The 12,179-nt window shown below is 46.0% G+C and overlaps 1 protein-coding gene across 7 annotated transcripts in view; it reads right to left on the minus strand.

Annotated features, from left to right (window-relative positions):
• Nucleotides 1-12,179, minus strand: part of LOC127567449 (leucine zipper putative tumor suppressor 3) — a 340,413-nt gene that overhangs the window by 11,684 nt on the left and 316,550 nt on the right. For all 7 annotated transcript variants that reach the window (XM_052010364.1, XM_052010362.1, XM_052010360.1 and 4 more), the window contains one exon: nucleotides 3,331-4,167. In XM_052010364.1, the coding sequence (XP_051866324.1) occupies nucleotides 3,331-4,167 (837 nt within the window). The remainder of the gene's footprint in view (nucleotides 1-3,330; nucleotides 4,168-12,179) is intronic.

Consider the following 12,179-nt stretch of genomic DNA (forward strand, 5'->3'; position numbering starts at 1 on the left):
GTGTGCAAAAGGAGGACCTGTTGTGGGGGTTGTGTTGGGGGCAGGGCTGGGTGGGAGATCCTACAGAAGTTGGTAATGCATCAGGACTGGGGGGTTTTCCTGGACCAGTTTGGATTGTCCAAGGGTGGAGTAACAGGCGGGAGATGAAACTGCTCAAATATATTTTTTCCAAGTTGGCATGTTTGTTGCCAGTCTCAGGAGCTCACACAGCTCTGTGATTCACCAGCATTTACAGATGGTAGTTAAATTCTGGAATGCGCTGCCTGAAGAGGTGGTGGAGGCAGATACTCTCACAACACTTAAGAAGTATCTGGACAAGTATTTGATTTGCCAAGGCATAGAAGGATACAGACCAAATGGGATTAGTGTAGATAGGTACAATGGGAGATGTAAACATGGTGGGCCGAGGCGTCTGGTTCTGTGATTCTATGACTCTTTGGTTCTCAGAGGATGTGATGAAGAGTTATGATGCAGAAGGGGGTGCTTAGTCCCTCATGTCCATGCCAAATATGACACACAAGGTGTGGGGCAGATTGGATAGATCAGAAGGTCTTTCATCTGTGTCCATACATTTGTAGACTAGGCAAATGTCCCAGAGCAGGAAAACCTGCCAGACTTGTCCATCGTCTGCACCATCAATCACACGGAAGAGGAAACTTATTCTTAACAATGGCCAAGCCCACCCCAATGAATAAAATAGAGCTCCTAACAAGTAGCACAGAAACACTTTCAACAGAATGCAGTGGAGGAGATCCCTGGTCTGATTTAGGAGCACTGACAGGGATGAACTGCTCCCGCAAGCACCAATACAGAAGCTGGTCACTGGCGTTTATACCTCAGCTGCCCAATGACTTAATCTGCTGCCTTGTTGAAGTGTAGTTGTTCCTTTGTTATCCTTCAAACTTCCTAGAAGAAATGGCATCAGTGCTGAAAGCTACAGGTAGAAACCTGGATATGTGTTACATGCTCAGTAATGCAAAAATGGAAGGCATTTATCTATAGTGCCTTAAGCACATCCTCAGGTACACCCTGTGCTTTACACTCAATGGAATACTTCTGAAGTGCAGTCTGTATTGTTCCATAGATAAACAATGGGTGTACCAAGGTGTCTTTGCTAAGTCAATACCTGAGCTCTGTGCTACACGAATAAAATAACCTTTGAACGTACAGGGGTTTTTATACAGATCAAAGTAATAACATTGCCTACAATTCTGGCCCCAATTGAGTGCAGTCTGGAGCAACAAAAGAAGCTGGAGGACCTCAGCGGGTCAGGCAGCATCTGTGGAGGGAAATGGACTGTCGGCGTTTTAAGGTCAAGACCCTTCATCTGGACTGAAAGAGGGGAGATAGCCGGCATAAAAAGGTGGAGGGAAGGGGTGGAGCAAGAGCTGGCAGGTGATAGGTGGATCCAGGTGCCTCGGCAGGGAGGGAGGAGGGAAGAGTGGAAATGGTGACAGAGGCTGGGAGGTGAGAGGTGGAGGCAACAGAGGGCTGCAGATGATGGAATCTGATAGGAAAGGAAGATGGAGCGTGGAACCAAATAAGGGAGGTGGGGTTCACACTCTGCTCTTCTCTCTTTCACAATGGGAAATCTAACAGCTCCATATAATTACTGCTCTTATTGATGACAATGTCCAAAGCTCACTGCAGCTGCAGGTTAAAAAAGGGCAAGTGGATGTGGTAAGAGTTGGAAAATTGGTTGGGAATATTGCTTATTCCAGTAAACACTGCAGCTTGGTGAGGTGTGAGCTGGGAGTGTGATTTGGCAAAGCTACCTCCGACATGTAGCTTTAGGAAGAGTGGCTCATAACATAAGAAAATAGGAGCAGTAGGTGACTCAACCCCTCCGTGTGATCTGCTTCTGGCTGATTTGCTTCTGGCCTCATCTCTTCAGTGCCAGTTCCCCAAAGCCCTCAATTCCCTGACCTTTCAGAAGATTACCTACTTCTCTTTAAATACCCCCAGTGATGTAGCTGACATGATCGATGTTCCTCTCGGTTTACAGGTGGGCTCAGAAGATGCCACCACCACCTTGTGGTTCTGGGCTTCAAAGCAACTGTTCAGACCCCCTGCCTGAAACCAACACAGGCATCAGGCTCCACTCAGCTCCTAACAAACCCCCTTCAGTGTCATCACACCAAACTGCTGGGACTCATTGCCTCAGCAGCTGGCAGTAACAGAATCAATCAGAGGCAATTAGAAGGGCAGCTGAGGGGCTGCAGGGAAAGAGTCGGAGACTGGGACAGACTGGATTGCTGCACAAGAAGCCAACCCAGCCCCAATGGGCTGAGTAGCGTCCTCTCGTGAAACAATGACTGGAGCAGGCATTTGAGGCCCAGCTGAAACCACTTACCTGCTCCGTCAGGGAATAATCTCAATGCAGTGAACATAAAATGAGCAGCACGGTGTCACAGCTGGTAGAGCCGCTGCCTCAGAACACCAGAGGCCCGGGTTCAATCCTGACCTCTGGGACCGTCTGTGTGGAATTTGCATGTTCTCCCTGTGACCACTTGGGTTTCCCTTGGGTGCTCCGATTTCCTCCCACATCCCAAAGACATGTGGGTTAGTAGGTTAATTGGCCGCTGTAAATTGCCCTCAGTGTGTAAGTGACTGGTAAAATCTTGGGAGATTTGATGGGAACGTTGGGAAAATAGGTTACAGGAAATACTAGTGGGGGAATGGGATTGCTCTATGAAGAAGCATGGATTTAGAACCTAGAACATAGAACAGTACAGCACAGGAACAGGCCCTTCGGCCCACAATGCTGTGCCAAGCTAATTAAGCTAATGATGCCTAATTAAACTAATCCCTTCTGCCTGCACATGGTCCATATCCCTCCATTCTCTGCATACGCATTTGCCTATCTAAGAGCCTCTTAAATGCCTCTATTGTATCTGCTTCCACCACCACCTCTGGCAGCACATTCCAGGCACCCACCACTCTCTGCGTAAAAATACTTGCCCCGCACATCTCCTTTGAACTTTCCCCCCTCACCTTAAATGCATTTCCCCTTCAAGTCTTTGACAGTTTGATCCTGGGAAAAAAATACTGGCTGTCTACTCTATCTATGCCTCTTATAATTTGATAAACTTCTATCAGTTCTCCTCTCAGCCTCTGGCGCTCCAGAGAAAACAACCCTATTTTGTCCACCCTCTCCAAAGTCTCCACATCCTTCCTATAATGGGGTGACCAGTTCTAGATGCAGTACTCCAGATGTGGCCTAACCAGAGCTTTGTGATGGACCAAAATGGCCTCCTTCCATGTTGTAATGAAATATGGTATTATGGTAAATATGGATACCCAAGAAACAGGATGATAACCAATCCTCACCTCCCATTTGGTCTCCTCAAGTCTGGGCAGTAGTTCGGACTGCTCTTTTTTAAAAGTCAGGCATTTTTTCTCCAGCTCTTCCCTCTGTTGCAGCAGCTGTCCTACATCTTCCTGCAGCTTCTTCTTCTCTTGTTGCAGCTTGAAGATCTGGAGCTGCAGGGCTTGCTGTGATCGCTGCGCCTTCTTCGACACCTGCTGCAGCTTGTTTGCGTAATTTTGCTTCAGGTCTTCCATTTCACGCTCCCATATCTTCTGCTTCTCCTCGAAGACCTGCACGATGGCTGCTTCACTCTTGTCAAGGCTCCTTCTCATCTGGATAACTTCCTGCTCCTTCTCCCACAGCCTGTCTTCAAGGTCTTGAATGATGTCGTCATTGGACGGCGAGTGGTATGCGAGGGTGTCGTGCATGTGGTTGAGCTTGTTGAAGGAGGACACGCTTTTGCTGGAAGAACGTCCACTGTCAGAGGTGGAGATTCCATTGTATCCCAGCACGCCCCTGTCTCCGTATGATGTTCCGAGACGGTTGATGTGGCTTGTGGAGGCGCTCATTGGGCCAATGTGCTGGCTGTACCCTGAGCCATATGTCGGAAGGCTGGTCAGTGAGTTGCGGCCAGAATCCGACATCCCTCCACTGTGGTTTAAAGTCCTGCCGTGGCCTGCCTTGTCCATTCCAACTCTGCCTCCAGAAGGGCTGCTGCTATTGGTGTGATGAGCACTAAGGGTCTTCCTGCTGTCTGTTATCCCATTAGTTTGTGGTGGACAGAGATTCTGCATGGAGTGGAAATTTTTGGGAACAACAGGCTTGAAGGCGGAGGGCCTAATCAACGACTCACTGGTCTGTGGGGGAAAAATAAACATGTTATTACTTTACTGTTGGGCCAGTTCACGCTGAATTATAATTCCACTGGGTGTCAAGTCTCAGAGCCTGATGAGCAATCAACTGGAATAGGCTGAAATTCTATGTCTGCCAGTCCTATAGTGCCATCTGTTCAAACCTAGTGGTCATCGTGGTAGTCATCTCACCTTCACATTAACGTAAGAAGGGGTGCAGAGTTAAGGTTTAATACAGACCCACTTCTCTATATTCTGCATTGCTCCAGTTTCAGGACAGACGCTATCTGGATCTAAAAGGAAAACCTTTCATGCCAAGTACTCCTAGAGTCCTTTGTAAGCAGTGAAATACTTCTGCTGTTCAGCCACTGTTGCAATGTTGGAAATGTGAAGGCATCAGCTCTCCCCACCATCGAGGACACCTACAAGAGGCAATGTCTCAGGAAGGCAACAACCATCATCAGGGACCCCCACTATCCGGGCCATGCCCTCTTCTCAATGTTGCTATCAAGCAGGAGGTACAGGAGCCTGAAGATTCACACCTCAAGGTTCAACAACAGATTCTTTCCCACTGCCATCAGGTTCTTAGGTCAGTTCAAGAAACCTTAACACTACTTTGGATGAGATTATTTTTCTCTCTCCATTTTGCAAAAGTGTCATTTTATTTTGTTGTTTTATTTTGCACATCTAAGTTATGCATAACTTATGTTAATTTAAGTTAATGTTAACCTATGCTTGTCCTTGTAACATACTGTGCTACTGCTGCAAAAAGCTAATTTTCATGGCATTTATACCCTGTGTATGTGTGCCTGTGACAACAATAAATTTGAACTTGAACAGATAGCAACATTATAATCACCAGATTATATTTTGACAGAGGGATAAAGATCATGCCAGAACACCAGGAGGATTCCTCATTCTTCTTCTGAATGGGAGAGTGGCATCTCTCACTTTTACCGAGTAGGCAATTAGGGTCTTATTTGAAACACATCATCTGAAAGGTGGCACCTTCAGCAACTGTCGCATTGAATTTTCACTGCAGCCATATCCAGAGCCAAAATGAAAAATGACCTACTTTCCAACAAGCATTTAAATAAATAATTGAAACAAGAAAGGGCTGTTTGGCCAAACACGTCAACCTGTCACTCCAGCGTCAAAGACAGTTATCAGCCAGCACCCCAGAACAGCCCTGAATATATGTACAGTATACTGTATATAGGTCTTATAGTCCATGAAGGATCGGGGATGGATTTAAACTGCAGTAGCAGAGGGTTCTTATAAATTAAGCTGCAACCAAGTCCTCATGACCTCAGGGATTTTATTACAGTACATAAGAGTGAGCTTGAAACCGTGATTAGAAATGACCAACAAGAGATGAGAGTGCAGGAAGCCTGAGATTTATTTTCTAACCAATGAATGGAGCTTCATTCCTTATCCCAAGGAAGACTGAGTACTTATGCCATTTGACTTGATGAGTTTATGGGAGTTTAGAGGCCTAATGCAGTTACAAGCTCTTCTAAAAGTGAGGTAAAAATCAACACAAATGTAACCCCACTGCTCCAACACTTTTATCGATGCACCATAGAAAGCATCCTATCTGGATGCATCACGGCTTGGTATGGTAACTGCTCTGCCCAGGACTGCAAGAAACTGGAGAGATTCGTGGACACAGCCCAGCGCGTCACGGAAACCAGCCTCCCCTACTTGGACTCTGTCTTTACCTCTTGCTGCCTTGGTGAAGCAGCCAGCATAATCAAAGACCCCACCCACCCGGGTCATTATCTCTTCTCTCCTCTTCCATCAGGTAGAAGATACAGGACCCTGAGGGCACGTACCACGAGGCTCAAGGACAGCTTCTACCCCACTGTGATAAGACTATTGAACGGTTCCCTTATACGATGAGATGGACTCTGACCTCACGATCTACCTTGTTGTGACCTTGCACCTTATTCCACAGCTGCACTTTCTCTGTAGCTGTGACACTTTACTCTGTACTGTTATTGTTTTTACTTGTACTACATCAATGCACTCTGTACTAGCTCAATGTAAATGCAGTGTGTAATGAATTGATCTACGACCGGTATGCAAGACAAGTTTTTCACTGTACCTCGGTAAAAGTGACAGTAATAAACCAATACCAATACCAATATTTCTATGGTTGGAACGAGATAAACACTGAAATAAATGTGAAGAAGGATGTTCACATTTTGAAATGAATTAACTAAAATGTAGCTTGAAGAAAAAGACAACAGAAGCTTCATTGTGGGAGAATGATGAGCTTTTACTAAGTGCATTTATTAGAAGTAACTCCATCGGGGGAAACAAACATTTTAACTCACATGCATGCTCGGTATTTCTTCAGCTGTACAGCATGGCCTTTGCCAACGTTCCACCATCCTGGTGAAGAGCACTGTTAACTGAGGACCTGAGAAACCGGCTGCTCCGTCAAGCTGTTCTGCCTGAGGGTCTGGAAGCAGCAAACAATGGGGGGAAGTATCTCGGTTCTGGCGTCTAGCAATCCCAAACCTGCAGCTGATTTGATGCGTTCCAACTGGTTCTACTTCCACTGCCAGATGATCTGGGTGATTAATACTCCCGTCTCAAAGAAAGAAAAGAAAGAGATGATTCTTGCTTTTGGGAAACACCGACAATCTGGCACTTTCACTGAAACTGGCTGCTTGTTGAAATAGTTGATAGTTGTCAGAGATGAGCCGGTGGCTTCTTGCCAACCTCTCTCTCAGCACACAGCCTCCTGACTCTCTTTTCACTCTCCAAGGGGATCCTCAGTGACTCTAAAACCTGCGTATGATTTTGATGACCATTGATACGTTATCTCAGAAAGTTGGCACTTTGAACCCAAACTTTCCAGACGAGTCCATTTGTCAGAATCACTCCCAATGACTGGTGGTTGTTGACCAAACTCGAGTTTCTTGACAAGTTCCTGCCTTCAGATAAACATCGATGACATTTTGAAATAGCACCTTTTACATAACACAATATCCAAGGCACAGCACCAGAGCATTCTCAAACAGAAAAAAAAAGCACAATGCTACTTAAGGAGATATCAAGGCAAATGGACAAAAGTTTGTTCATGGAGTTAGGTTTTTAGGATGCACCTTAAAGGGAACAAATAGATAGAGAGTTGAAGAAGTTTGAGGAGGGAATTCCAGAGTTTCGTTGCCACAGGCAGCTGAGGCCCTATGTTGGGGACGTTCCAGAGTCAGAAAGCAGATATCGTGCAGGATTAGAGCTGATTACACAGAATGTAGAAGGTATAATTAGTAAGTCTGTGGATGACACAAACATTGGTGGTGATGTGGATAGTGAGGAAGGTTGTCTAAGGCTACAGGAGGATATAGATCAGGTAGAAAGTTGGGCAGAGCATTGGCAGGTGGAATTTAATCCTGACAAGTGCAAGGTGATGCATTTTGGGAAGTCAGATAGGACCTATACAGACAGGACATACATAGTAAGTAAGAAGACACTAAGGAATGTTGTCGAACAGAGGGACATTGGGGCTCAAGTTCTTAATGTTCTGGAAGTGACAACAAAGATATCTGGGGTGGTGAAGAAGGCATATGGCATGCTTGCCTTCATAGATCGGGCAAAGAATATACGGTAAAGTTTGGGGGATTATGTTGCAACTTTACAAAACACTGGTTAGACCTGTGTGCAGTTCTGGTTGCTACACTACAGGAAGGATCTGGTTGCACTGGAGAAAGTGCACAGGAGATTCAATGCTGCCTGAATTGGACATTAGTTACAGGGAGAGATTGGACAGGCTGGACTTGTTTCTCCTGGAGCGAAGAAGAATGCAGGCTGACCTGATTATGAGAAGTACGTAAGATTATGAGAGACACAGATAGGGTAGATAGTCAAAATCTTTTTTTCCAGGATAGGGGTACCAAAAACAAGGGAGCAGAGGTTTAAGGTAAAATGGAGGAGTTTTAAAGGAGCTCTGAAGGAAAGTTTCTTTTTACACAAAGAATGGTTGACATCTGGAATATGCTGCCAGAGGACATGGTGGAATCAGAAACAATCACTACATTTCAGAGACGTTTAGACAAGACAAGGGATATGGACGTAATGCAGGCAAATGGGATTAGTGTAGATGGGTAAAAAGGTTAGCAGGCACATTGTGGGCTGCAGGGCTGTATGATTCTTTTGACTATAAAAGGAGGGGCAACGCCAAGGAGATATCTGAAAACAAAGGTGAGTATTTTAGAGTAGAAGCCTTGCTTAAGATTGAGCCACAGGAGTTCACCAAACACAGTTGGCAAGAGGGAAAAGTGGGCAACAGAGTGCACAGAGCTGGACAAAGACCAGCCAGAGGTGAGTCGGAATAGTAACGTCCAGGGATAACAAAGGCACGGATAACAAGGGCTCAGTTAATTCAGGAGCTGAGTCACTGATGCAACAGAGGTGGGAACAGGCATTCATGGCAATGACAGATATACAGCCCAAAGGAGAATTCACTGTTGTGAACAGTCTGGCTCAGTTTCAGACAGTTGCCTGGGGGAGGCAAGGTATCACCGGGTAACATCCGATTCTGTAGCTCAGCCATTCAGGAGAGCAGCAGCTGGATTGAAAGGACTGCAGCAGCTGGAAGAGTCGGGCACGGTCAGCTGAGCATCGACGGCGAGGCGAGTCTGAGGAACAGGTGCAAAAGGAGCACAGGGAGCCCAAGGAAGAGACGGTTTTCTCAACGGCTGTGCACTGCTTGCTCACGGTTAGGTCAAGGTAGAGCCATCTTCAGCACATTGTACATTCTTCCTGTGGGTTTCCTCCCACATCCCAAAGGCATGCAGTTTGGTAGGTTAATTAACCACTGTAAATTGCCTCTAGTGTGTAGGTGAGTGGTAGAATTTGGGGCAAGTTGATGGGAATGTGGGAAGAATAAAAATGGGATTCATGTAGGATTAGCATGTATGGGTGCTTGATGGCTGGTGCAGACTTGACGGGCTGAAGGGCCTGTTTCCATGCTATGACTCTATGACAAATACAGGTCCCCAGCCAGGTAGGTTGAGAACACTCTGCACCTTGGCACTGTCAACTCCATGGGCAGGAAATGAGCACAGTAAAAAACTTAATGGCTTTTCGGGGTCAGGCAAGGTAAGAGAAACCACTCGGGCCTTCCATTAATGTCTTTGTTGCAAACGCCCATCACATATGAACAATTCTTCATGGATTCCCTCCAAGTACATCAAGGTCATTCCATGAATCATTGGAAAAGATGCAGAAGTGTTCTCACAGAATGAGGGGGCTGTGATATGTTAAGAGACTGGAGCAGATACAAGTAATCTACATGGAGCAGCGCTTAAGGGGAAACTTAATAATGTTCAAAGTATGCAGGAGTTTGATCAGATTCAAGAAGGAGAAACTGCTTCTACCAACAGGAGGGCAAATAACCAGAGAATTGAGATCACTCGTGTATGAAAGTGAGGGGAAGTGAGGGGAGATCCTTTAACACTGCATTGTTTTGTACTTCTTGTATGTAGGTGAATGCAGATTCAATCATTGGATTCGGGGGGAATCTGACAAACACCTGACTTGTAAGAGCACAGGAGTGGGACTAAATGGACGGCTTTAAAAGAACTAGCACAAGCAGGATGGAGTGAATGTGCTTCTTTGGTGCCGTAAGATTCTTCATGCATCAAGCTTCCACCTGGAGCCATCCCATTCCTTGACTCCCTAATGTGAACAAAGAAACCTCTGGTGTAATAAAGCTGCTGCATGCACCAGCCATCACACCCACGAGGGGCTGTGCGCTGATAGCTGATTTCACTGCATCATGTGATTATTGAGCAGCCATTTTGAGAAGGGTAGTCTTAAGGTTGAATTGCTGCTGTTGAGGTCAAAGTGGGGACTTTGGTGAACGCGGGGCTTCAGTGAGGAGGGCAAGCGGCAATAAGGCAAGGTAAGATTTTCCCTTTTCCTTAGGCCACTACTTGTTAAAGGGATAGTAAGTCAGTGGAGCGGTGTGGTCCTCCTGTGAGATGTGGGAGATCAGGGAGAAGTCTAGTGTCCCTGACGACAATATCTGCAGGAAGTGTGTCCAGCTGCAGCTCCTCTCAAACCACGTGGATTGGTTGGAGTGGCAGATGGACTCACTGAGGAGCATACAGGAGGCAGAGGGTGTTATAGACAGGAGTTTCAGGGAGGTAGTCACACCAAAGGTTCAGCCAGGGAGATGGGTGACCATCAGGAGTGCAGGAGACTTCTGTGGCTGTTCCCCTCTCCAACAAGCATACTGTCTTGGATACTGTTGGGGGGGGTATACTCCCTCAGGAGAAAGTGACAGCAACAGCCAGATCAGTGACACCATGACTGGCTCTGCTGTACGGCAGGTCAGGTCAAGGACAATGTGAGGAATAGTGATAGGGGACTCTTTAGTCAGGGGCACAGACAGGGATTTCTGTGGCAGTGAGCAAGTTCCAGAACGATGTGTTGCTTCCCTGGTGCTAGAAGTCAAGGACATTTCAGAGTGGGCACAGGACATTCAGAAAGGGGAGGGTGAGCAGCCAGAGGCCGTGATCCATATTGGTATTAATGACATAGGCAGGAAGAGAGATGAAGTCCTGCAAAGGGAATTATGGGAGTTAGGTAGAAGGTTAAAAAGCAGGTCATCTAGGGTTGTAATCTGGGGAGGTCAAATGTAAGAGGAAAATATACAGGAAATGGCAGGACCCTTGGGGACTAATGTACAGAGGGATCTTGGGGAGCAAGTCCATAGCTCCTGAAAGTGGCAACACAAGTAGATAGGGCGATAAAGAAGGTATACAAAATATTTGCCTTTATCAGTTGAGGCATTGAGTATAAAACTTGGAAAGTCATATGGCAGATGTATAAAAATTTGGTCAGGCCACATTTGGAGTATTGTGTGCAGTTCTGATCACCACATTACAGGAAGGATGTGGAGACTTTGGAGAAGGTGCAAAAGAGGTTCACCAGGATGTTGCCTGAATTAGAGAGTATTAGCTATAAGCAGAGGTTGGACAAACTTGGATTGTTTTCTCTGGAGTGTCGGAGGCTGAGGGGAGACCTGATAGAAGTAAATAAAATTATGAGAGGCAGAGATAGGGTAGATAGAGTCTTTTTTCCAGGGTGTAAATGTCAAATACTAGAGGGCATAGCTTTAAGGTGAGAGGGGAAAAGTTAAAAGGGGATTTTCAAGGCAATTATTTTTTTACACACACAGAGTGGTTGGTGCCTGGAACATACTGCCAGGGGAGGTGGTGGAATGCAGTATTTAGAGGCATTTAGACAGGGGCACGGACAGACAAGGGATGGGGGAATATAGACCATGTGCAGGCAGATGGGATTAGTTTAATTTGGCATCATGGTCGGCACAGATGTGGTGGGGCAAAGAGCTTGTTCCTATGCTGTACTGTTCTGTGTTCTGTTTCTCAGCCTATAATGGCAAACGAACAGCAACACAAGGTGATCATACAGTATGGGTCCTTTTCCCAGTGCGAGGAAGAAGCTGTGGTTATCAGTTGGAATGGTCCCAGAAGCAGGGAAGCAGGATGCGCTACCTAACAAGTCTCGAATTGTTTACCTGCTCCACCTCTCCATTCCTGTCTGCCAAGCTCATTGTGGTGTCCTATTCTAGGTCCCTCCACTTGCATTTGCACAGTGCTATTCACAGCCTCAGGACACCACAAAGTGCTTCAGAGCCACTGTATTTCAGAAGTGCTATCGATGTAGTAATGTGAGGAGACATAGCAACAGGTTTGTGCAGGGCAAACTCCCCCAAACAGCAAAGAGGTAATGACTGGTGATCTGCTTGATTGCAAGAGAAACACTGATCAGGGCACCAGGGTTAATTTCTTGAGTAATATGGGATCTTAAACATTCTCAGGATAGACAGGGCCTCAGTTTAACAGCTCATTTCAAGGTGCTTCAGTACTGCATTGATGTTTTAGGTTGTGTTTCTGATCATGTTTCAGGAGTTGTCTTAAACCCAAACTATATTGATACGAAAATGCTACCAATATGGTTGGCATGAAACAGTATAA

Source organism: Pristis pectinata, chromosome 2 (genome assembly GCF_009764475.1).
Source record: "Pristis pectinata isolate sPriPec2 chromosome 2, sPriPec2.1.pri, whole genome shotgun sequence".
NCBI lineage: Eukaryota > Metazoa > Chordata > Chondrichthyes > Rhinopristiformes > Pristidae > Pristis > Pristis pectinata.